The 27,762-nt window shown below is 40.2% G+C and overlaps 2 protein-coding genes across 2 annotated transcripts; both read left to right on the forward strand.

Moving 5' to 3' along the window:
* Positions 1-13,527: 13,527 nt before the first annotated feature.
* Positions 13,528-15,351, forward strand: lingo4b (leucine rich repeat and Ig domain containing 4b). The gene has a single exon (XM_030781283.1). It carries the CDS (start codon positions 13,528-13,530, stop codon positions 15,349-15,351), a length of 1,824 nt encoding a protein of 607 aa, XP_030637143.1.
* A 3,981-nt stretch (positions 15,352-19,332) lies between these two features.
* Positions 19,333-27,080, forward strand: LOC115818047 (semaphorin-7A). The gene is made up of 14 exons (XM_030781281.1): positions 19,333-19,411; positions 21,430-21,569; positions 21,957-22,019; positions 22,500-22,595; positions 22,924-23,029; positions 23,461-23,568; positions 23,808-23,947; positions 24,398-24,573; positions 24,839-24,947; positions 25,165-25,366; positions 25,551-25,666; positions 25,978-26,150; positions 26,265-26,320; positions 26,734-27,080. Exons 1-14 carry the CDS (start codon positions 19,333-19,335, stop codon positions 27,078-27,080), a joined length of 1,911 nt encoding a protein of 636 aa, XP_030637141.1.
* The last annotated feature ends 682 nt before the right edge of the window (positions 27,081-27,762 follow it).

Raw genomic sequence — 27,762 nt, forward strand, 5'->3', positions numbered from 1 at the left:
CAGGTGCAAATATGAATGAGGACACGGTCTCATGATATTTACTCTGTGTGCATGTGTAAGCATGTGTGTGTGTGTGTGTGTCAGACTCACATAAGTCACTGTCTTGAAAACTGTAGATGTGTGAGAAACACAGGGAAATCCCCAGCGTGTTTTACCCGGTGTGGTGAGTAGTTTACCCATGTGGAGTTGGTAAATAAAGACAGTACCCAAAATAGTTACAGGAACTGTACATTGCCAGCCGCGTGTAACCATGCATACACATTTAAACAACAAGGACAACAAAAAAAACTTTAAAATCTCTTGTTTACTGGGTAAAATTCAAAATGATATTTTATTGAATTCAAAAACAAACATACGTTTAAAACATTTGTGCTCCACAAATATCCGCAGGTCATTAAAACAGGAAAATAGATTAAAAACAAGAACTTACACTGAAATGATAATACGAGAAAAGAAGAACTGGTCTTAAATGGACACGGAAGATTGCACAAAAGATAAGTCCTTTTTATTTATAACAAACATAACAATGTAAAAGGTGACACATCAAGATGAAAAAATCAGCAAAAAGGGTTGTAATTGTCCAAAGGACTGGACAGTTCTAAGCAGAAATCAGCTCAACTCCTTGCAATGTCTCCAAATTGCTTTTGAAGTATCATTAAATTTGCGCGTCTTCTTGTTGTGAAGAGTGTGTTTATTTATTTTCATGCGCGTGACCTTGTGTAAAAAGTACAAATCAAAAATGGACTTGTCAATGTGCATTAAACATGGGGCTCACTCGTGCACCAGCAGAAGTGAGACTGTCTCACTGATCATTGTAATCCCTTTCACAGGTCAGGCTAACTTAAACTTTCAGCTCAGATGCTCTGCACTGAAGCATGGGGCTCTTATAAAACTCTAACATCAGGCTTTTAACAGACAACTTCCACTCTTGTGTAGTGAAACCAAATCCAAACTGCTGTTCGCCCACAGCATCCTCATCAGACTGTGAACCTGACAGCTGAACGGGGGTATATCATAACACTCTAGGTTCAGGTGGTGACTGGGGCTTTTGAAAAGTACAAGTGTTCTTTTTTCTGTCCATCAGTGACTATAAGACACATATTACTGTCACTGCACTTTAGTGTTCATATGCATTTGGAGCTGACAGGGGCCTGTTTTTTTGTGGGGTTTTTTTGTGGTTATTGGTGTTTTGTTGTTGTTTAATGGGTCTTTTCTCCAAAATGCTGACTATTGCACTAGTGTCTAGTGTTCATGTGAAAATCAGTTTGCGTGACAAGAATGGTATGCTGCTTGTGCACTGTCATTCTATTGAGGTTGTCCCCTGTCGCATTACCCTGATGTATGGAGGACTGCTGCACAGTTGTTCTGATTTTGTAACTTAAGAACTCAACAACAACAACAACAAAAATCAACACTGGGTGAACCAGACCCCAAGTACAGCATACAACAGAGACTTTTAACGATGTGTTTCTTATGCGTTACTAGTTTCCTTACTAAATTAACATGCCTGTCCATGACACCTACAAGACACCTACAAGTTAGAAACACTGTAATGTAGACCTTTTGTTAATCGGTAACAGCAGAGCGAAGTTGTGTATTTGTTCTCACTGCCACAGAGCACAAGCATAGTGTTACCCAGCCTCTAATTCCTGCCTCCTTGCAAGTCTCCGCACAGCTGTTTCCTGTTACCGACATACCATTCAGAATACCACAACACTTCCCATCATGCACTTCTCTAGTCATGTGACTCATCCCGAGACCATCATGAGATCCTCAGGTTAATTTTTTTTTTGTTCAGTTACTCAGCCTTGCTTGAGATATATATTGTCTGAAATGTGTCTTCTTTGTCATTCTTTTGAAAATTCAGACTTGCTATGCATTGAAAGCAGTCGATGTACTTTTTTTCAAACGTGATCCAGATGCAGCTGTGAGGATAATTCACCACGTTTTATTTATTTTTTCATTTCATTTTTGTTCTCTTTGTGAGAGGGATTCTGAGTTCAGTTTTAGTCCTTCCATGAACTGTGTGTACACGCCCGTTGACCAGTTCAAAGATTAATGCACTGAATTCTGGAGGGCTTTAAAAATGTTTAGATCCTGGAGGATTACAGCAAACATTATTTTTTAATCCTTTATGCATTTGAAACTAGCAGTGGAGATTTTATAAAAGGAGAATTTTACATTATTTTGGAGGATCTGTTTCTCTTTGCAGCTTACATGATCAAAAAAGAGGTAAAAAATAAATGTTATTGAATATTAGTTGTGTGTTATGGATTTGTACAGTTCTCTGGTCAGTAAGATGTAATACACCTCAGAAACACAAGAAAGAAAAAAATTCAAAAAGAACCAACTGAACCCCAGAAACAATTCCTGGTATTGTTTAGGTCAACAGTATGACTACAATATTTTAAACAAATAAACAAACCAAAAAAAAAATCTGCATCAAAATAAGCACTGAAACAGCATCACACAACTCATTACACACGTCAATGGGCTTTAGCGGAAGCATATAGCTTTGTAAATCCATTCATGAATTTTCCTGCTGAGGATAATCTTGTCATTGTCCAAACCCCCAGCCCCCCCCCCCCCCCCCCCCCCCAAGTACAGAGAACGGATATGTTATTTTCATTGATCTACACATGTGCGCATATAGAAGATTAGTGACCATGTAAGCCAGCATTGGCAAGCCTCTTTATTGCTCCAACAGGATGTGGCCCTGTGCACAGAAGCTTGTCATGTCTCTGGCACATTCATAATTTCTGAACTCGTACGGCGGCCACGTGCCGCGGGATCTCAAAGTTTGCTCTTAAGGGATTTAGCCAAACGCAAATCAGGACAGGGAGTGTCTTCCACCGGCTCCATCCACGTATGGCATGATCGGAGAATGCTGGTCGGTTCTCTGCTAAGAAACAGGACCACAGTGCTTAGGCACCAGAAATGCTCCTTTGGACTTAGTACAGCTGGCTTGAATGGAGATGTGCATACAGATTCCACTTCTCACAATCTGTGAGGGAGAGAGAGAGAGAGAGACAGACAGACAGACAGAGATAAATAAAATGATGTGTGTAGTCATAATGATTTAGATAGAACTTTGCTTTAGTTTATTATATAAAACTGACCAAGCCATTTTAAAGTCTTTTTTTGGACTTGGGCTTTTTGAGCAAAACTCACTAATGTATTCTTACATTAAGGGTTGAAAGTAGGTAAGCAAGAGGCTTGAACATTTTAAAAGCACCTCTCTGCTGTAATTATTTATTTTCATTGGGACGGTTGCACTGGAACATTTTGTCACCCATTGACTTGGAAAAACAACAACAAAAAAAAGCAGTTACAAAAATACTTATTTCTTTTGTTTTCTGTCATGTGTTTTTGGCTTAGGGCTTGTATTTAATTCATTTTCACATCATATTTGTTCATCTTGACTCAGCATTTCATGAAAATAAAAGACAAGGGGCTTATTCTACACAAATAAACAGCAATGATAACTGACAGAAGCCACCCAATGTGAATAATCTCAGTGCAACTGTCATGATTACAGAAACAGCCATTGGCCAAACACCAAGACAGGGTTGTTGCTAGGGCTTTGAACAGATGTCCATGGAATGTTCTAGATTTTTCCAGCTGTTCCAGAACGAAAGAACTCAAGTGAAGAGTGCATGTGAACCAAAGTTCATCAATCTCATTACAGAGAGAGAGAATATTGTTAACATTCCTTTCCTAGGAAAATCCTTTTTTCCTGGGAAGTTTCCTAGGGTAAGACAACACAAAGAAGATAGCACGTTTTTAAAAACACGTTTATCCTGTACTTTCTGCTTGACTACACACGGAAATGACACTAATGGTTAAACCGCTTGCTGTGATAAATTGGACCAGCCTTGTTTTGAGACGTATTATACTCTTATAGACATATATTATACTGTTATTGAGGACCCTTAACAGGGAGAAAGGTGAGCGTTTCCAATAATAGAGGACTGGCTCTGATTCCCTCTCCATTTAAGATGCTCTGCCTCCAGTGGCCAAATTTAATTAGATTGCTAACGGCATTGCCAAGAGTGCTACAGTGCTCCCAAAACACTAATGGATGACACACAAGCGCAAGACTCTCTCTGTCTCTCTGTGTGTCTCCCTGTCTCACACACACACACACACACACACACACACACACATACACGCATACTGTAAGATGTACAAAAAACTGGCCTCTGGTGTTTACATTTTGTAACAAAAGACTGTGCTACTAATTTAGATTATGAAACAGATATATTCCCCGTATACAAAAGAAACTATTGTTTTACCTGAAACAAAAGAGTATGTCATGCATTGAAATAATAGTTATAAACAGCCTGTCCTGCTGTAACAGAACACCATTCACAGCAGGCTGATTCAGATAGCACCATAGGCAGTTCGCCCGAGTGGGATGAGTCAGGTTAAATGAACGAGAATAGCCTTCCTCACCTGCTTATGTGTCAGATGCTCTCCCTCCCTGTTTGGCCTATTACAGTAAAGTGATGGCTGGCATATGCCTCCGTGCTGATTCTAAGGGAACCTGTCCTTGTTACAGAATAGAAGGATCACTCAAGGATAACTCTTCATGAAAAGATGATGTCAGACCATATCTGCAAATATACTGGCCTCTCTGCATGAGTTACCAAAATCTGCACAATTCAAGTGCCTGAAAAGGAATATGTAAGCATCTGTGTTATTGTCTCTCTCTCTGTCTCTCTGTCTCTCTCTCTCTCCCTCTCTCTCACTCATACTTTTTTTTAAATCAGTAAATAAAGCAAAAACATATCCAAAAGATGGTTTGTATTAGTTATTCTGAATGTGGAATATGTGGTTTAGATATTTAATGTATGTATATGTGTAGGTTCAAGTATGTATTTTAAAGTCTCAAGCCAAACATTTGGTTTCAGCTATTAATAAATAAATAAACTCAAAAAATGAAATGAACTATTCAACATCCCAGATAGTGTGTGAAGTTTAGATTCTTTTTTAACCTTTTTTAAAGGTATTGATTATTGTATGAGTGTGAGTATTACTTTATTTCTTTTAGCACGATTTTGTTCATCGGGCAATCGGTAGATTTTGACGCTCTGAACTTACGGAGTCACTTATGAGTGTGTCCAACACGAGAGCAGAATGTACTCTGTGTCACATACAAGCCACGAGCCTTTATTTATTTATTTATCTCTATCCATCTGGTGTTTTACCTAAATCCGGGAGATTTGGCTGACCCGTGCACATTTGCTCATCATTCTTTTAAAACGTCCTCACTAGAGTCCTGTTCTGTCCTGGATACACTCTGGACACATTGCGTGTTGAATAAAAGACGCTTACTGAACGAGAAAGTATAACGGCTATATTCAAGAACTATGGTGTGCCTCAGCGCTTGTAGAGTCGAGGGTCTTAACTGATATCTAACAACTCGAACGAGTGACATCATCTGTTATTCGTTCGGCAGCCCTCGTGTAACGGTTACGACTTGGTCAGAATTACTGAAATGGTAAAGTACGCGTCCCGCTGAACTCGGAAAAGGCGGTAGGAAAGCATCGGAGAGAGTCGACCTAAATTACTACTGGAAAACGCAATTATCTTGGTAGACCCCGGGGAAAAGTGTCGTAGACACAGGGAATTAAAGAAGAAAGGGAAACGATTAAAAATGTTCGGGACTTGTCTCAAGGCAGGTGTACATGCACTTTCATACTCATGACTAAGAGCACTAAGAATAGATGTGGGATATCGAGACAAGGATAGAGCTCCGAACCGAAGAAAAACGGTAAAATTATGGAACCGTTTCTCAACAACTTTAAAACACAGTACGCTACGGGTAAGTTCATAGTTTAGTTTCTCATTTATCGAATATTCTGTGTAATTCAGTAATTCTCTACAATTATTTGACTTATTTTGCAGTGTTATTTACGAAGCACTAACTACTTTCAATTTGAAACGCACTTATATGGATCGCTACAAAATGGTATAGCCTTATCACTTTGCTTGTCGTGAGTTAGAATGTATTTTTTCTGTTCGCCGAGCTAGGTTGTATGTTATATCGTTGATGTTGCAGACCAGTTTTGGTTGTTTCTTCAAAAGAAAGAAAGAAAGAAAGAAAGTAACAAAGAAACAAAGAGAGAAAAACATTTACAGCCATAAAAATAGTGACCCAAACCTGTCATAACAGGTTATTTTCCTATAATCCCACACTTCGTGCTAGAGCGAGTGTTGTCCTCCGTTGACTCAGACAAGCGGTTTGGACTGACTGTCTTAATAAGGCTAAATAGAATTTGGCTGTGGTTTCTAGTAAGGACAGAGGTATGGGCCAGGTTAACGTCAGGCTTGGCACCTGATTTGTTCAGAACAGAAACTTCCACCTCCTAGAACGCGAGAGTGCGTCAGACGGCATCCGATGTCTAAAACCTTAACACTGGAATAATTGAGACTGCATATGTAATAAGTTTGAACTAAAAACCTTGAAACTGGAAATTAGAGAATCAAATAATGAATCTGAATGTTCAGCTGTGAGCATGCACTTACTATTCCGTACTGGGTATGCCTTAACGGATTTGTGAACTTAATCAGTCTTTTTTTTTTTATCCAGGCCAAAACCGTCAATCATTCTAATCATGTCTGCTGACTGCAGCTACCATTTTATAAAACACCACTTTGGTGATGCGGACGAGACCACCTGTATTGAGTCCGAGTCAAGACTAAAACCTTAAAGGGTCAAGTCTGAGTCAAGACCAAGATTTTGGGATTTTGGGGCTATCGAGTCAAGACCGAGTCTTTGGAGCAGGCGAGACCTGGTCGAGACTTTAATATTCAAAAGTGAAATTTCTGTGGGGGAGATTGGGGCTTGTTAGCTATAGGGGCAGGTTGGCACACTCTACATCTCCAGCTCCCTACAGGGAGTTCAAACAAAAATGTAACATAAAATGTCTGCCCTCTTCATATGGACCGGTGGTGGGGACGAGACCACCTGTGTTGAGTCCGAGTCAAGATCGAGTAGAATTTCTTTCAATTCTGAGACGAGATTGAGTAAGTGAAAATGTGGTCTTGCGCCTGGTCTCGAGACCAAGACCTGCCTCGAGTACTACAACAGTACACCACATTACTTATCCAGCTGTACACTGAAAGTGCAGTTAAAATATAGGGCTTCCACAATTTAAAAAAAAAAATATATTCCCCTTGCAACCATCCTTCCTACTGAACCACATGATAAACTCAAAGCAGACAATCCGTCAAGCTTCATTTCAAAACATAGTCGGACGAGGTTTGGATTAATATCTTAATTTCTATTTCTTTTTTTTCTTTTTCTTTTCTGCGTCTCGGTCTCCTGGTCGTCTCTTGAACGATGACTATCCTCTTGCAGAAGTTCTCTAAATGAGGGCTTAAGTAGCACACTGTATCACAATAATGTGTAGCAAAGACAGTCTAGCCCCGACTAAAAGCCACAGAGTGAAGCTTTGGTGAGGCTCCAAATATGCACTCTAATCAGTGGCGTTTTATGCATTGGCCACCCAGTCGTCCACTCACCTCACAGGGAGTGATTTATCTCCCTTTCTTGTGTTTAACCGGATAGCCAGGATTGATAGAGCATAGCAGTGCTAGCAGTCATTTAGCCAGTGCCTTTTGTTTTGCTTTGTCATTGTGTCAAATGTCTTCAAGTGCATTTATTCAACGATTTACTCTTTTCAGTGTGAGGCTGCCACAGCTGTATAAGAAACTGTTGTGTTTCAATGGCTGTCTAGTCCTGGGAATGTTTTTTTTCCATGCCATGCATGTGTTAGGTGTCCTCTGTATGGATTTTAAAGTCATTGGATCTAAAGTCATCGTGATTTAATGCAGGTATGTCCCATTACAATATACAGTATACAATTTATGCCCAAACATCTATCTCATGAGATTAACATGCCTAGGTCACCGATTTGGTTTATTTAATTTTTTTTTTTCTGAGAGTAAATGCTTTTGCTTAGCACCCTTTAAGTCCTGGGTCAGCTTTCTCAGACAGGGTTTTCCCCTTCGTCTGTTGAATGTAATCCTCATGCCCCCCAACAAGAGCTATTAGGAATTGCTGGGAAAAATATTCAGGACACAGGCTGACCTCACTAATGGACAGTCGGCTGTCTGAGCTTTATCTGGCTGGAAAAAGTTAAATGGAGGTTTTGATGATAAATACGATGGTCATTCTGTATTGCTCTGAAGTGCGGCAGTGGTGCACCGAGACAGCAATGGTGCTACTGGAGTGCTCCTTTATTTTAATATCTGTGTTTTCGCATACATCTGAGCATGGAAAATGTATTTATGTGGTCTCTCTGTGAGACCACAAGAGAAAGTCCAGCCAATAGCGAGCGCACATTATAAGCAAGGATTCAGCTGTCTCCTAGTATTTGGGATTATGGATGATTGTTTTTGACTGGATGTAGGTTTATACTGTTTTTGTTTTTTTTTTTGTTTTTTTTAAGATATCTTTCAGTCTGCATAGAAATCCAAGACTATGATTTAACAGTGAATTTAACAGAAGGTACAAATAAATAGATACATATATACTCATATACATAAATACATGCATTAGTCAGTAGCATACAAACACACAAACAAGCATACATTATTTAAATGGCATCTCTTTTGTAAAGCCCTTAGTTAATGATGCTTCTTTCAGATGTACATTCACTTAATCAGTGTGAGTGAAGGACATGGTAACCGCCTGTGATAAATCAATTGCATCACTGAAGTATTTGTCTTTTCTCTCTCTCTCTCTCTCTCTCTCCCTTGATTTCTAATTTTCATGCAAGGAATCAAAGCTCTGCCAATTATATGACTTTTCAGTGTGTAACAGAGGCCTGGGGAGCATAGCAAATGTGCTCTGGAGAGACATGTTTTCTTTCTTTTCTTTCTTTATCAGTGCTTGTTTGTGTTATATTTATTTATGCACATATATTTGGGGATCTTGCGTATTGTCCCAACAGTGACTAAAGAGCTCGTGACATGAATATGAATGATTGTAATGCGTCCAGTAGACCCCCTCTCCGCTGATGACTGATTTGGGCAGTGTGCACAGTGTCAGTCGTTCCATGAGAAATTCTTACAAAGCCCTGTTTCCTCTAAAATGAATATAGTTGGAGCTATACTCATGACCCAATTCAATCAAATAAGCATAAAAGAGTCATAGCGGTAAATAAATATCTGTCTTCCGGCAATTTCATAAAAAAAAAAAAAAAAAAAAAAACTCCCAGAGAACTTTTTGTAATCAGGATATTATTATTGAATATAATTATCCTGAAAAATGGTAAAAAAAATAAATAAATTTTAAAAAAATAAAATAAAGCTTTTGACTGAGGATCGGGAGCTATAACTGGTTCTTTGAATCCTGTTCTGATACAACCTCCTACTCCACCAACACAATCACGCAGATACACAGCGTCCACTCAGATTAACACAATCAGCCCCTCCTTTGCTCCCACACATACTATGCAAATGTGCTACACTTACGCACATATTCAAACCTATTGAAACAGAAATCCTCCTGCCAAAATATTCAGAGGAACACACACTCAAACTTCCTCTGCCTCCCACGCAGGTATACACACACACACACACACACCTTCCTTTCACTCCTACTTAGACAGGGACACACACACACATAAACAAAGAGCACAAACAAATTCACAAAGCCCCATTTTCACATGGCTTCAAAGAGCATGCATATCAGCCCGAGAATGTGTACACAGTCAATTCATGTAATCACGTTTGTCACAGACTTAATCCTAAATCTGTTATAGACAGACGAACACCTCTCTTTATCTGTCCCTCACACTGCTTCTTTTCTGCAGCAAACAAATCAGTCCCACTAAAAAAAAAAAAACACATTCCAACTCTTTTTTTTTCTCTCTCTCTTTCTTTAGGTGTGATATTTTCACTGTTAATGTAAAGTAACAACATGATTTTCTCTCAGGTAATGTTCTCTTTTCAAACGACCTCCCTCTGCAGGCTGAAAGTAGTCAGAGACCTTTTGAACACTTCTGTTGTTTTTCATTTTTCATTTTTTTTCCCCCCCTCGCAATTCTCTTTTGTTTGTGTATTCGTTCTTTCCTTTGCACCCTTGACAAGGTTCAGGGAAAGAACATGCAAGCATGCTGGTAAACTGTCATCCAGGCTGTCTCTGCCTGAGCACCTGCTCATGCACTAAGACCTTTTAATACACTGCTGTACCACGCTGCTGCATTCTTTAGAGAGTATCTGCCCGAATCAGGTGCCAGAGATAATAATCAAAGGCTAACTCGCATATGCGGCCGGTATCGCTGCATCTCAAGAATTCTAATTAGGGATTGGAGTGTGGATAAGTTTGTGCTTCTCACCCCCACGGACTAAGAATAGCACTGCAGTGAGAGTAGAAGAGTAGAAGAGGCCTGTACTGCACATTCCCTGTCTGCGCAGAGGTCAAACGACCAGGCAGGTCACTAAGGTCTAGTTAGTTGTCAACTTACTTAGGTGTGTGTGTGTGTGTGTGTGTGTGTGTGCCTGTGTGCATGTGACACTGATACTGATACCCTCCACAGAGTTTTCAGAATGCCTTATTATCTATTTTTTTTCTTTAACACTAAAGTAACCTTCTTGGTCCCCAATTTAGGTAAATAATCTTAGCATTCATGTACTTATCTAAAAAGCGTCACACTTTGTCTTTGAATGTTGTTCTTTACTAGGATAGAAGGCTTTTACATACCTGGACCTCTTAAAACCAGCTCATCAGGAGTAAAAATTTATGAGTTGTCATGTAGTGTCTCCTGTATCTGTAAATAGACCAGTACATATTACATGTTCTCAGTGAGGCCATTGTACTATACCATAAGGTGGTTCTAGTGCTATAATTACAGCTGTGTTCACTCAGCAGGACCTGGCCTGGAGTCCTGGCCCAAACCCATGAGGTTTGATGTAATACGATAAAGTCAGAAGGAAATGTTTTGTGCTGACAGAGGAGAACAAAAAGCAAGACAGAATGATTGTTTTCACTGAATTAAATGAAAGGGATTAAAAAAAAAAAGAAAAAAAAAACCCCAGAATGGTTGTAGGTCACAGAAGGCATCTGTGAAGACCTTCCATCTGATTTGTTGGAGTGTTTTTTTTCCTTCTTTCTTTCTTTCTTTTTTTTTTTTTTGTATAATTGCATTTGTTAGATAAGATGTTTGACCACTGCTGAAGTTGTGATGCTGTGTTAGTTGTGTTATGCAAAAGCTTTTTTAGACAACATTAAGCTTGGCAATCTGGCAAAACACCACCAATTAAAAGCTTACTTAATGTAAACAAAATCCACTCAAAAACAAACAAAAATAATAACAATGAATGTTCTAAAAGGTTAAACAGATGAACTAGTTGCTTTTTGGCAAATAAACAATATCTTGCACTGAGTTCTGGAACTCTGGAGCCTATACAATCAGAGCATTACACTAGATCAGTGTCAGCCTTCAGTGGCATTCTGTTTATTTACTTTCTGATAGGACTAAATTGATTTAATGATCAGGAATAGCATAATCTAGCTTGACTGCATTTATGGTGTGGGAAATATTGTGTAAGTAACCCTATCCTACACTGTTCAGAGAGAGCGGACTCATGTCACATTTTGTCAACTGCCAGAGGGGGCTCCTACCCACCTGCCAGTCTCTGTCTTTCACAAGTCACTGTGCAGGGCTCAACACTTTTAATTTGTGTAAGCAAGGCTCATAGTCACACAGACAGGCTATAGTGTGACAGAATGGCACATCCTGTACGGAGCATGGCCGTGCCAGCTGTGGATTATGAGTCAATGATTCCATGCGATATAAAGGTCGTTTTCATGACTAGAAAGGTCGAGACTGCACACCTCTGGGAACTTTTCCTCCTTTCAGCAAGGACTAAGGCAAAACAATAACCATTTAGAAATTCAGAAAAAACTCTACCACTCCCAGGTTTGACTCAGTATTTGCATTATTTTTTTTTTTTTATCAGTTAGGTTTAATTCTGTATCAGTGTGTGGTTAGACATTGTATATCATATGACCATAATGCTAGCACTACTTGTAGCATGCAGTATTGTACTGTTATAATGAACCTTCAGAAACAGGTTATTTTAAAAAACAAAGTCAAACTTTTGGCTCTGTTCTCTGAATTACATCGCAGTGTGATGTATTAAGGTTTCTTTCTTTCTTTCTTTCTTTCTTTCTTTCTTTCTTTCTTTCTTTCTTTCTTTCTCTTTATCTTTTCTTAAATCTTTTTCTTTTTTTTGAGTAGGTGGCCAATAGGAGAGGACAGTAATGAACAGAGCAAAACTGTAAAGTACCGCAGCACCCAGTAAAATGTTTGTGTCATCAAGACTTTAGCTTTCCATGTGTTGATTAAATGCTCTATTGATCCTCTCCTCATGAGAATTTCTTAAATGTAAATGAGACAAGAATAGTCATTGCTGCCTTATATTTTGCTGACACCCAGAACACTCTGAGCGCTCAAAGACTTAAATCTAAAGTCTTGAAAGTGAGGCCTGTTACTTTTAGAGCTTCCTTTACTGTCAGTTTTCTCAGTCATTACAATGTTATTGAAATTATTCAATTTTGTTAAAAAAAAAAAAAAGCTTTAGTAAACATGGTTCAGACATTTCCTTTCCGCTGCTGTTTCTTATCTCTTATTTGCTCTTGCTAATATGCTGGAGACAGGAGGTCTGTTTGTACGTGCTGTCCTGGCAATTCCCAATTTATGTTCAGCTCTGTCCACCTGCATCTGTTGCCCTGAGGTTAAACCAGGCCTATGTTAAACATGGTGGGCACACCTGTCTTCTAACATCTTTACCTCAAGAACCTCAAGAGTGCACTCCTCTCCAGATGATTGGTCAGGAGGTGGGCTTGTTTTGGTATGGCTGCCACATAGCCCTTTTTCAGCAGTTGACACACAGAGCAGCGAGGCACTGTCTGCCCCAGTCTACAAGCTCTAATGAGATTTTTAGGACACAATGTGATTGTATAGCGGCAAAGCCGTGATCGGGCTGACACAGACCCTGCCTTTTCTGGCCCTGCGTGGGTTTGGCATTTCTGTTGAATCTCTATCTCTGTTTGACTAAATCCCAATCTGCTTGCATATTCTTTTATGTCTGAAAAAATGTTCCCCCTATGTTTTCGGATCCATCTTAAAACGATTTGACTACCAAGGAAAAAAAGCCTTGATTTTAGAGAAATTGTGATGGCTCCTCCATTCTGGTGTTAGCTCAACTGTCATTAAGTCAGAGCACATTGACACACTAGAAGTATTGCATAATGTGGCTTTTCTGTTTGGTTTTAGGTTGCTTTGAATGATATGACTGTTTGCAAAATACCTCTTTATGTAAGACTGAACTCAAGACCTATCCCAACCTGAAAACATCTGGTTATGAGAGCCTGCACTCCAACAGAAAACTGGTGAGTTTTTTCTTTTTTCTTTGAACGGACTGAGGGTGAAGATGTGAGGATTGCAAAACTGGTGTACATTTTCTAACTGTTCCTCCATCTTTGATTTGTTACAGGCAGGAGGTAAGATGTTTGTGGAGCTGTTTACCCAGCAGTGGGTGTGGCCTGTCCTGCTCTTATGGGGCTTGAGTGTGTCAGCAACCAACCTCTCCTGGTCGTGCCCTCAGAGATGCTCCTGTCACCAAGAGATGCTGGAGGTCAACTGCTCCTCAAAGCACCTATCCACTGTGCCCGAGGGCATCCCCACTGACTCTAAGCGCCTGGATCTGTCCTTCAATCGGCTGAAAACACTGGGTCGTAGACAGTTCCATGGCCTATCCAAGCTGCTGGAACTGGACCTGAGTGACAACATTATATCCATGATTGAAGTGGAGGCCTTTCAGGGTCTGCAGAGCCTACGCTTGCTGAATATCAAGAGCAACCGCTTGAAGATCATCCCAGTGGGAGTCTTCTCTGGCCTGTCTAATTTGCGCAGTCTGGACATCAGTGAGAATGAGATCTTGGTCTTCCTGGACTACACTTTCCGTGACATGGGTAAACTACAGCAGCTAGATGCTGGAGAGAATGACTTAGTGTTTATCTCCCAGAGGGCCTTTGTGGGGCTTCAGAGCCTTCAGGAGCTCAATGTGGACCGCAGCAACCTTACGTCCATTCCAAGTGAGGCACTTTCACAGCTCCAGAATTTGGTAAGATTACGCCTTCGTCGCTTGACTATCAGCGTGCTGCCCAACAACTCCTTCCGTAGACTACATCAGCTCCGCAGCCTTCAGATCCTTCAGTGGTCTTCACTGGAGACACTAAACAGCAACAGCCTCATTGGGCTTAACCTTACCAGCTTGACCATCAGTTATTGCAACTTGAGCGCCATTCCTTATGCCGCCTTGCGCCACCTGACCTATCTGAGGTACCTGGACCTGTCCTACAATCCCATCACCTCAGTGCAGGGTGGGTTGCTTGGGGAACTATTGAGGCTACAGGAACTTCACCTGGTAGGGGGTAACCTGCTTCACATCCAGCCCGGAGCCTTCAGGGGGCTGTCCCACTTCCACTTGCTCAATGTGTCTGCCAACCGGCTGAGCACCCTTGAGGAGAGTGCTTTCCATTCAGTGGGCAATCTTCAGACCCTGAGACTTGATGCCAACCCCCTGGCATGTGACTGCCGATTACTGTGGGTCGTGAGGCGGCGCCGGCGGCTGGATTTTGATGGTCGCCAACCCACATGTTGGGTTCCAGGTCAGGTACGAAAGCGCGAGTTCCGGGATTTCACTGAATCAGAGTTGCCAACTGTGTTCACATGCAGGCCAGCCCGTATAGTGGATCGCAAACCCCAAGAGGCTCAAGTAGAGGAGGGGAGCACTGTGTTGTTCGAATGCAAAGCAGATGGCTATCCTTCACCATCCATAATCTGGTTTTCTCCTCAACAGACTCCTTTTAGCTCCATGGGAAGAATCCGTGTGCTAGCTAATGGGAGTCTGGAAGTACGATATGCCCAAGTGCAGGACAATGGTGCCTACTTGTGCATGGCAATAAATGCTGCCGGCAATGATAGCATCTCCGTTGCCCTACAGGTGCGAGGTTTACCACGAAACCGCACAGCACCCTATTTCTTAGACGAGAGCTGGATCGAGACCTCCTACCCTCCCTCCACCAACTCGACAGCACAGATGCCCAACCCCTACCCCTTTGATGCGAAGACACTTATCATTGCCACGACGATGGGGTTCCTGTCTTTCCTCAGCTCAGTGGCCATCTGCTTTGTGTTCATGTTCTTCTGGAGCCAAAGTAAGGGTCAAATCAAACATACGGCCACCATTGACTTTGTGCCCCGTAGTTCTGTGGGTGGCGGTGGTGATGGAGGAGACACAGGGAGGTTTACCATGAAGCTAATCTGAGTCTGAGTGGACAGCATGTACAGTTCAGTTCAGCCCAGAATAGCACTGTATTTGGGATTCAGAAGAGGCTAACGGTGATTAGGGCTTATGGTTTCTGGCTGTCATGTTGCATTTATGCAGCTGATGTACAATAACTAAAGAAGTCAGAGTGATTCTACTGTAAATAGAAACAAAATAAGGACCTCATTATTGTCACGTTATTTGTCCGTCGTTGTCTAGGACAAACAGAATGTGCCAGATTCAGTTATCAGATACTGGATGTTATGGTAAAAAAAAAAAAAACAAAAAAAAAAAACTGGGACTCTTTTCTGTTGATGTTCATTTGTAATGTTGCTTTGATTAGAATCACAAAATGAATGGTATTATTTCGTATTTTAACTTATTGAGAATAAGATTGAAGACACAATTGCATTATGCCTCATCAAGAAACTCATTTAGAGTTAAACAATTCCTCGCTCTCTTTACGGAACACATTATGTAAATTAAATCATCAAGGCTCAACTAGTCATGAAAACAAAGTGTTATTCTTGTTGTTTGAGGCTGCTCCAAGTGTTACAGTATAGGCTTGAACCTGCACTGCCAACCATACTGTGGAGGTAGCAAGTAACAGGCTAATTATGAATTCAGCACATGATGATTGTTATCAAGATAATTAATGGCTGCCATATAGCTTGAGAAAAACATGTAAAGCTACTGTAGTCATGGCAATAACAGCAGTTATACATTTTTGTCATATTTGGATTTATGTGGAAGTGTTTTAGGGTGGATTTATCTGGATATGTTTTAGCTTTAAACTTTCTGGGGTTCTATTGGACTCAGTTTATGTGCTAGAAAATATATTGCAAAAGGTGTGATGGTTGTGCAGAAAATTATGCATGTGTTTTCAGAAGAGTATTTTTTGAACAGTCTTTAACAATGAAAACATTTTAAAGGTACCTCTTTTAGCTATGCACAATGGGGGTTTTTTTGTGATATTCAATGCACATTTATGTACTTTGCAAGAGAATCTTTGTTTCACAATAAAATGTATGTAATGTACATAATGTATTCTAAATCAATTTTTGTTTGTTTTGCTACCTTATTTTTAAAATGTAATATTTTGCATTTGAAACGATTAAAAGACTATGCAGCTCTGCCTGTTAAATGAACAGACTGTTGTCTCTGTCTCCTCTTGATCTGACAGCATCTGAACGGCTGAAATGAGAACTGCAGTGACCTAAAATCATTAACACCAATAAACAAAACCTAAATGATTAAAGGGGGATTCGTGTTCAGTCTATTTCTGATAATTAGTCATTGGTAACTGTGCATTTTAACTATGGTAACAGTATAATCTACAATTACGACTGATCAAAATGAAATCACAAGTTATTTTTATTACCTTTCATACAACACAGTAACAGTTTCTCATAAATATGGTTAACTCCTGTGGACATGATGTCCTCCTTTGCACAGAGCAGTGCATGCAGCAAATCACAAACCTCTTCAGTCAAATCAGTTTTGAATATTGCTGTCCCTTATTTATTTATTAATTAATTTATTTATTTACTGGTTTCCAAACGTATCTGTCTGACTGAAGCACAGCTAGGGTCGGAATGAAAACACAATCTGATTAATTTACATGGGGGGTGACTTGCGCGCTTGTTCGACGCAGTCCATGCAGCTGAGAAAAAGAAGATCCGACTTAATTATTCATTTGATCAGTCGTGTTTTCACAACATCTGGCTTCATTTTCCAAATGAAATGGGATAACAGACATGTTCTGTGATGTGCATCTTAATGAGGTTGATTAATGGTATCTGTCTCCTTTGATCTGTGAAGGTGTCAGCGTGAAGGTCAGTATCTCAGATCTATTGGCATTTTCTAGTCCAGACAGTTAGCAAGCCAACACAGCTTTAAAAGGGCTCTGTGCAGGAAACGAATCCCCTCATGCTGTTGCCCAGAATAACCCAGAAAAAAAAAAAAACAGATAATCACGTGTACGGCCAGAGGTTTAAACCCTTTTGGATTACCTCTGGCAATCTCAATCTGTTATATAGGTCTGTCTGGCGCCAGGATCGTTTTAGCCATAGATGCTTTATTTTAAAGTTTTGATCTGTTTACTGCTGATGTAAAATATAGCAGAATTTGTGAATAAACCTAAATACAACTTAAATGCTCTGTGCAGGAATTCATTTTGCCCTTATATCTCTTCTGATAAAGAAGGTCTATCCATTGAATGTCTGTGGTAACAGATAATCCTTTTGAGAACTGGAATAAAATGTTCAATAGCACAAACACTCAAAGCAATTACATTTGTCAGGAAATTTGAGAGGAAAGATTGTTTGTATTCTTTGAATTAACAGTATTTATGAAATAAAGCTGTGAGCTGTTTGGAATCAATGCTGCTTTCAACGGTGTCCACTAGGTGGAGCAAGTGGTACAAATTTGGAAGGTGACACGAACATTCTGTTCACAACAGCTGAGGGTTCAGACGTTCTGAATGTTCAACAGCTCTACAGTTAAAACGTCTAGTTTTTTTTTTCTTACACATTTTTAAACTATTAACTGGTTCAAGAGCCATCTCACTACTGAGTTTTACTAACTGAAAAAAATCCTAAGACAATACTCAGAAGGACAAACAAGAGAAACTATTTCAAGTTTGAACGCTTTAATTAGATTGGTATGACAGCCTTTACAGATACGAATACAATGGGCTTTCAAAGCCTCCACAAAAGCTTCCAGAGTGAGTTAAATCTGATTGTCCTCTTACTTAGACTACTGGAACACTTTCATATGCACGCAGAGTTTTTGAAATTTTAATTTCTTTTAGTTTGGACTTTAGTTTGAAATTCTTATTCATACTCACTCTCTCGGTCTGTCTAATACTGTTGTGGCTGTTATGTTATTGTTGCTTTCATTGTTGTACTTAACCACTGACTGTCAGAGTGACAAAGCTTGGTAATGGTGATTTTGCAAGACTCCAAAGTATTCAAGCCAATCAGGAAATGTTCAAATCTATTGAGCAACGCAATACTTCAGGTAAAAGAAAAATGCAGGAGATTCTTCCCCTGCATAAGGATTTCTCAATTCAAGTATTGATGAATCTTCTCACAGCATAGTCAATAAACATCCCCTAAATGCACACCAGGCAAAACTGAACTGCTGAATCATTCTTATTTGAGAATGCGAGTGCACACTGACAAGCTGTGATGGAGCAATATTAACTGTCCTGCAATTAGCAAGTGCATTTTTCTTAAACATAGAAGTGTTAGCAGAAGTGAAGGAAAACAATCAACTCGAAAGTATATTCTAACAAGAGCAAGTTTTGAACTCCCAAAACATAAGAACAAAATTCAGTTCAGTTAGTGATGGGCAAGAGAGGTCCTGTAATCCTATGGAAGTGCTCTGTGTGTGTGTGTGTGTGTGTGTGTGTGTGTGTGTGTGTGTGTGTGTGTGTGTGTGTGTGTGTGTGCGTGCGTGCGTGTGTGTGTACGTGTTACAGGGTTTGTGTCAAGCCTCCTAAATTGCATCTCTACTGGGACATTTTGGAACATGCCCTCATGTCACATGGGGAATACATAATATTCTACAAGCTCTTATTAGCCCCAGACTGCTGATCAAAACTCGAAAAATCTGAAAGGAGGGTAGGGATGAAACACAAGTTTTGGACGGTGTGATTATCTCTGCGGGGGAATTGTTATGAGGTGCAGAGGGCGATGCATGTAATAAAGCTTCAACTGCTTCCTCCCTCACATCCCTTCTTTCTGCCTCTGGTTTTTGAGGTGGAGCCTGTTAAATACCCCGACTTCTTCTGAAAGAATTGAGGGACAGGCAGACTTAGAGAATTACTGAGGTCAATGTAGTGTGTTATAACACGACTTGAGTCACTTTTATCTCGACACATATAAGTCCGGTGATTTCTTAAAGCTGTTATTTTTTTAATGAGGATAATTTCCTCACCTGTATCTTCTAGTATCTACCACTGACGGATTTGGAAATATGAACCGAATAATCTTGACCACTCTTTTGTCCATGGTTTTGGCCGAAAAATCACCGAGGCTGAAATTCACTGCGCAAGGTGGGTGGATTGATTTAGCAAGATCGTTTTGATTTTTAAACAATTCACCATTTACATCACTTGCGATCAATTCTGGAACTGCTTTATGTTTAGCAAGATAGAAACGTTTCGTTTGTTTACGTTTTTGCTTACCTCTCTGAAGTACCTAGGCAATGAATAATGGGTTTCACATCACACGCAGGTATTCTATATGGTGGATTAGTGTATGGTGGATTAATAAACCTGTCTGTAGGGAGAAACGTGTAGTGCGAAAGGTGTCATATGAATCTTTCATATGAGGGTATTCTGAATGCTTGGTACGTGTCCGTAGGACCACAAAATTGATTATGTTAAGTCAGATCTGACTCAAAGCTGGATTAAGGTGAAAACAGAGAAATAGCTTTTCCTTCCTAAATTATGGTTATAGTGAAACGTTGCATTTGAAGTTTTTCTGAAAACGTGCGAGGTAATGAGATCGGTCAATGTCCTGGTTCCTTCTATGAAAGATCTGACGATTTCAGCACACCATTTTATTCGCGATAGCTATTAGTTGTGAATTTTAGAACAGGCTTCAACCGACCACAGTGAAGAAACTGGTCAATAGTGACTCGGTCAATACAGTGACGACATTGCCGTAGCCTACTGGTTCCCAATTTCAGATATCTGCTGCTTAATACATCTCTATTAACACTGACGGAGATGTGGGGTTCAAACGAGGATATTGCGATGACATGTGTGGCTTCGTAGTCATGGAAACATACAGTGAACATAAGTGCGTTCTTAACCAATCCGTAAACTGCCAAGAAAAAAGTAATTTTCTCAAGTTCATACTTCTAATCTATTTCAATAAAATAACACATCAATCAAACTCGCGCAAATTTGCTATAAAAACTGTTTCTGCAGAAACAGCCTAAAATGTATGCTATGGATGCTTTAATCGGTGTATATCCATGATAAACAGAAGCACAGCAGAGAGGCATAGCATAATTTTGTAATGTTGCGTTTCGAGCAGACTTAGCTCGCTCTGCAGAGCTGCAATGCAGGTGCACGAGCTAAAGCACACGAGCTAAAAGGGATGATGGCACTGCCGCAGCGGAGGTACTTTGAAGACATAGCAGCGAAACATGCGACCCGAATACACACACACACACACACACACACGCAGACGAGAGACAGAGAGAGAGAGAGCGAGAGAGAGAGAGAGAGAGAGAGAGAGACCAATGAGAACATAGCCTGTGGAAAATTCCACAAATGAAACTCACGCTTATTTATGCACATCACGCAATCACATTTTACAAAGAGCTCTCAGTTAACAGCTACGAAAAGAATCAGGGTCAAACATGCCGCTGTTGTAACTACAGTACAACGACACAATCAGTATGATATTTAAACCATTAACAGGACTGAAAGCATAAAAATAATCCACAAAGAACCACTCTAGCATGAAAATAAGAGGCATAAGAAAAAACAAACAGGAAAATGTTTTTTGGTAATGTCAGAGATAAAAGACCCCCTATTGTCCGGACTTATTTCAGCACCACGGACAGCGCAGGATGCACTTTCGTAGCGGCTCGTTGGTATTGTTAGAACTCCTTCCATAGAGCGAAAGACATTTCACGGTCTGATGGTTTTAGCTTGATTATACATAAGTTACGACACAATAGACTACAACTGAACAGTATACTCTCTAGAATATCATAAATGTACCTTTAAACCTTTAAATGAATTCTTTGGAATAGAAATTATTCCTAAAAAAAAAAAAAGACTTCAATCGGTCATGTCTCGAGAAAAACGACATTAAGTGGAAGATCAAGGGCTTAACATGTCATTTCAGAATATGGGGCCGCAGCCTGTAGATGGTACAAGTCATTCTTGTTGCAGTCAAATAATAATAGCACCGAACTGTATCCTTTGTTTTTGGATATTCTCAAATGATATGACGTCAACGCATTTTCAATTCACAAGTTTTCTTGATAAAGTTGACTCGAGAAGTCACTGACACGCATTTATTCACTGACCCTCTTTGCACCGGCTTTCAGAGCAAGCCAAGTTTCACTTCAAGAAACCTGAGAACTACATGACAATTTACCACCAGGAGGGAAGTGACATCCTCTACGTGGGGGGGCAGGGTGTTATCTACACGTTGAAATTCATGGACAACGAAGTCAGGGATACGCAGGTAGGGGGCTGATTCACGAAGTAATCCAACGCCAAACAGGTAGTTTCACTGTCTTACCTACAACAGTAGTGGATATAAACAGCACATAGGCCTATATAAAGAGCAAGAAAATATTATTTATTCACGAGAGGAAAAGAAAATGCGAAATCTATCAAAAAAAATTTCCACAATATTTGAGGAACTACTTTCGTTAAAGTAATGGGCATTTGTGGTAAAAACATCAGATAATAGAGGCAGTTCTCTGCTTAAACATGCATCTTATCACTGAGAGGCTTTTCACTGATTCTTTGTATTCTGATCACTCCGGTAGCGACATTAGCAAGAGGTGATTTTCAAGTGAGTGCCTGATGAGTTATTATGGCAGTGTCTGTCTGCTTATGAATACAGATTCCAGTCGCGGTAGACGAAAGTGCCAAAGGAAACTGTCTCTCGAGATCAGTGTTGCCACAGGTAGGTGGCTCCCTACATCATGACTAGCGTGACCGTTGCATTGCAACGCTCTCTACAACAGAACAAATTGGATGAGTAATACTCTGCCCCGTGGCCTAATTTTGATTAGAATAGAGGCGGGCATACGGGATCAACGGTACATCATTCATTTTAGACAAAATGGGGCTATTTTGTAGGTTAATAACAAGAGCAGTAGGCCTACTTTTCTTTTTTAATGAGCTCTTGTGAGAGAGAGATTAAAAAGAGAAATGTGATATCTTATGTTATGATGCTAATTGTTTTACTTCATCGCTTCATTATTCAAATCTGCAATACAGAGTCCGTCTGGAAGAGAGAGGAGACTGTGTGTTCGTTACATACGCTTCAATAGTTATTTGAGTATTTAGGAGCACTGCTGCGTGTTAGACACTTCGTTATTGAAATTTGAGGTCATGCCTATAAGAGTTTGAGTTCTAATGTAAAATCTCTGTCTGCTTTAAGCTGGAGTGCGACAATTTCATCACTGTCATTGAGAAAATCAATGATACATTCGTGGTGTGTGGGACAAACGCAGGATCCCCTAAATGCTGGCTATTGGTAAGCTTTCTCATTTTGTTTTCAGGATATGAAATCTGTTGATCATATTCAACAGACTTAGAGATAAAAAAAATATATACCATTTTTCATCCCCCTAAATACTGTAATCAGATGTAGGCTGACCTATACATATACACATTTAATTTCACAGTTCAGTTGATTTAGCCTGTCTGTTTTTGCTTACATCTCCCTGTTTTGCAAATTCCCATGAGTTCTGTTTGCCCCACATTCTAAGCCTTTCAAATGTTTGTAAAAGACATAATAGTCATTGCTTTATGGTTATTTGGGATTAGAGTCTGTTTTTAATTTGATCCTACTCTTCCTGTAGGTCAATAACACTGTGCTTACTGACATACCTCAAAATGGCCTGATGACATCAGCCACTGATATTTCTCCCCCCTCCCCCTCCCAAAGGTTCATCAGCCTCTCAGCAGGTAGGAGAGAGAAAGTAGATCAACCAGAAACGGCTCCATTTCTGCAAATAGATCTCCCTCTGTCAGAGCAGAGAGTGATGAAAAACTATTACAGTCATACAAAGTCAATGAATTTATCAGTTAGCGGCAGAAGGCTACAACAAAAAGTGAAACAGAGGAGACAGGAACTTAACACAAAACGTGAAAGGAGCAAATTGTAAAATAAAAAAACAGGAAAAAAAAAAGAAAGCATTTCTGAATTTGCAAAATAATCTCTCTTGCGTCATTTGTAATTTGTTTGCCCAGTGGTACTGCAGAATAACAGTAGGGTCTGTCTTCTATGCACATCATTTAATTCAGTAAAATTCTCTGTCTTTCTTTTGTAAGCTTGCTTTGATGAGAAAAAGAAAGCGCATTTGTATAAAATCTTTCCTACTGTCGCTGTTTCACAGATGGGAGTCTGTACTCTGCTATGTCTGCGGTATCGAGGCAGCCTGGATCCATCAGAAGAACCTACAGCACCAACAAGCTGCTAAAGACTGAGAACAAATGGCTGCTAAGTAAGTGAGCTCATCTCTAAATGGTGTCCTGCTGACCCCCAGAATGGGAGAGTTGGGTAGGGAGATTGATATGTGATGGATGTCACGAGTGAACCTCGGGTTTAAATGGAAAACCACAAGATTGGGTTTGGTTGGATTGATGCGTTCAAGAAGTCCCAGAGGGACACTGTTTGGGGCTGCATGACTTCATAGGATTGATTGTTCTCGGTAACTCATTGCTGTGTTCTCTGGTGGTATAGATCCTCAGTTTGCTGGAGCGGCGGTGATCCCAGCATCAGAGAAACATAGGGAAGAGATCTTCTTTTTCTTCAGTGAGATCAATAAGACGGTCAGCGTGGATGAGGAGCCCTACAGAGCTCACATTGGACGAGTCTGCATGGTAGTAATTTCTGATGTCAGACTAATAACGCTGTCAAGCAAATGATAATATAAATTGTAAATTGCTCTATGTTAATTTCCTAAAGGCAGTAGCGACACAAGAGCATCCTGTAATTTGACATTTCCCAATCCTGCTTCTGTTCCTGCACATTTTAAGGCTCTCCCTGCCATACAACATCAGCTTGAGCTAATCAAGGACTGGATGTTTAGCTAATGAGTCGAATCACTAGAGTTGTTGGAGCAGTAAAATGCTATAACGGATGATGACTTGTAATATTTGCATTATTCCGTCTCATGCTCAGCAGTTAGATGATAACAGATCAGGCAACATGGTGCAGTGACTGGTCTCTCTGAGTATCCCTGATCTCCAGTGTTTGTCTGTTCATGTCTGTGTGTATGTGCATGTATGTGTGCATGCACTCGTGCATGTGTGTGTGTGTGTGTGGTTCAGCTTGATGAAGGAGGTACGAAGAACCTGTTGCCAGACTCCTGGACCACCTTTCTTAAGGCAAGAGTAATGTGTGGAACACCAAGTATGCCTCAGCAGTATAACAACATCAGACGCACGTTTGTGCTGACAGCCCAGGAGAAGACTGGGGTTATGTATGGCCTCTTTTCTAACGCTTGGTAAGTTTGATTTATCTGACAATGAACCATTTGTCACTTACTGAGAGCAAATGTCTCTCTACCTGGAGAGCCTCCAATCTACAGCACTGGAGCTGTAACACCCACGAATCAGTTAGTTCAATATATATAATCCGTTTGTCATATTTTATTTTTTAATTCATGTAATTTATATAATTATGTTTCAATATAATATCATTTTTTCCACATCATAATTGTATATCCATGTATATCATTTTCTCATATTTTGTTCCTCTGTTATGCAAAGGGACACAACTGTGGTGTGTGCATATTCCATCGAAGACATTGATCAGGCCTTCTCTACATCTAAACTGAAAGGTTACAACAGCCCACTGACAGGACACAGACCAGGAACGGTAAAGATCACCCACCTAGAAACTTAACCAAAATCAAAACATTTCCTTAGCATTTCCCTTCCTTAGAATAAAACATTGTATTGTTTCACAAATGTGAACCCTCAAATAACTCTTAAAAGAAAACATACTGCATAAATCAGTATTAAACACAACAACAACAATGACAACAACAGCAACTACAAGCAGTTCCTTTATGGTCCCTAACATTTTTCTTCAGTGTGCCTTCAAGAATTTGCCGGCCAACCAGTATCAAAAGAACCTGGAGGTGATAAAGGACCACCCAGAGATTGAGGATGTGATCAGGCCAGTGGGAGGGGCACCTTTGGACTTGCCCACAGACGACCACTTCACATATGTCGTGGCTGATACCGTCCTAGCCGTTAATGACGAGCATTACTCTGTCATTTACCTGGGAACAGGTGAGAGAGTGGGGGAACAAAAACCCAACTGGTTAGGTTGGTCAGAAAAATACATGATGTAACAATGGCAGCCATTTCCTGTTGTCAGTAAATAATGGATTGACCATGAAGTACGGAGCACCTTGGTTTTTTAATCGGCTCTTGACACTGAAGAATGACACTAATTTGTTCTCTGTCTCCACAGAGCAGGGGAAGGTCCTTAAAGTGCTGCATACCATCGATGAGGCATTCATCATATCTCAGTATTCCCTGTTCCGTAGTGAGGGGCCAGTCTTAAACATGGCCATTGACTCCCAGAAGGTAAAATTGCCAATGCACTCCTCTCTTCTCCTGAAGAAAAAATTACTAACAAAAGTACTTAACACATTTACAGCACTGACTCTGAAACAGGTGACAACTTTTCAGTCAGCAGTTTCAAACTCAAATCCTAAATCATAATGAAAGGAAATATTTAGTTGTAAACGAGCATAATTATTTCAGGCAGAATGAAATTTGAAAATAAATTTAGCATGTGATTGGCATCATCGTAATTGCAACTCTTTAACTCACACTGTTGGTCTGACCCCCATTTTTTTAATTGTTGTTTTCTTTTTTTGGCCTTTTTTTATCAGGGTCACCTCTATATTGGCACAGCCACGGAGGTCCAGAGAATCCAGTTGGCTGACTGTGGTCGCTATGGAGACAGTTGCCGGGAGTGCATCCTCTCTCGAGACCCTTACTGTGGGTGGGACACAGCCAGGAAGAAGTGCACAGCCATTCCAAAAGACTATAACATCAGCTCTGGGTATTGGGAGTTAATGATTTCAAAACCAGCCTCAGAAAGCATTCAGATCTTTGGGGGTTTTTTTCATGATTTGTCAGTGCTAATTCTTATATGTCTTGTTTCTGTGAATGAAAGGACAATCATCCAGAGCCTTGAGCAATCCAATGCCTCTGTTTGTGGAGAGACTGCAAGTGAGTCCAGCACATACGTCACATAGGATTTCTGTCTGTAGATTTTCATTTGAGTTATGTTAGAATTCTGGATCAGAAATGCACATGATTTGTATTCCACTGACCAAAGAGAGAACTTCATTATGAACCATGAGGGGGAAAAATGTCAGAAAATAACACATCAGAGAAAGAGAATAATAATGATGATGATAACAGTAATTGTAATACCAGCAAAGTATGATCAGAGTTTTTCCAAACAGCATCAATGAATCAGATATGGGCCTCGGTTCAGAACCAACAGATGAAGTGGATTTTGGGGTTTATCTAGTTACCCCAAGGAAAATGTTTCAAGATTAAAAGCCTCCAGACTTGAAAAAGCATGCAGTAATGAACCTTGACTCTTTTTTTTTTTTTTTTTTTTTTTACTCTCTTAGCTCTGAAGAGCCGTAAAACAGTGCCCAAAGAAGTAATACTGAGTCCAGATGGCCCCGTTCTGCTACCCTGCCCTGTGCACTCCTACCATGCCACCTACCGATGGGAGAAAGATAACTGTGTGAAGCACTACCCCTGCACCATTTCTGGAACCTCTTGTGTTCTGGGGCCTACACCTGACCTGCAGCTGGACCAGGGGGTGTTCCGTTGCATGGCCACAGAGGACGGGTTAAAGCAGGAGGTGGTGTCCTACCGGTTGGTGTTCAACAGCGGTCCTCTACCGGCTTCCTTTGCATCCACCCTAGCTCCCTCTCTACTGCTGGCTGCAGCCACCCTTTGGCTGCTGTAGACGTGGCCGAATCATGAGATGAGCGTTTCAGAGAGAATTTTCAGATACCAAGGCTAGGTTTACAGAGCATGATTATGTAGGCAAGTGCGAATGTCGTTAAGACAAGCACAGCTGGTCTCCGTGTGGCCTTAAATCACGTGTTATTCTCGTTTTTCACCATTCAGAATTTAAAGCTACATCTCTGCTGTACTTAAGAGCCTTGGGAAAAAAAAAAACTGGAGAGCAATCAGTTTTGCCATCTTCATATCAAGCTTAGGCTACACAGGAATACAGGAAATTATGTTGTTAAAATATGTTGTGGTATTTGCCAAATAGTGAAGTATATAGCCACATCATCTAACATAAAGGATTTGCACTTGAAAACACACACACACACACACAAACACGCTTACATCATTTCTGGTCATACATAAGTAATTTCAATGCATTTGACTGCTTTGCGAGCCTAGCCCTGGGTTAGTAGGCCAGGTCAGATTTTTTAGTTTCATACCCTGTCTGTGCATTGTGACTCTTCCATCTAGAGCTTGAATATTGCTCTAACACAATAAAACATGCTGTTGAAAACTTTTTGATTCTTCTAGGAATATGAGAGATGAAGAAATTCAAAGCCTTAACAACATGCATGAATGGGACTTATCCCTAAGCACAATTTGCAGTTAGAGCAAAAAGGAAGAAAAAAAAA

Source organism: Chanos chanos, chromosome 8 (assembly GCF_902362185.1).
Source record: "Chanos chanos chromosome 8, fChaCha1.1, whole genome shotgun sequence".
Taxonomy (NCBI): Eukaryota; Metazoa; Chordata; class Actinopteri; order Gonorynchiformes; family Chanidae; genus Chanos; species Chanos chanos.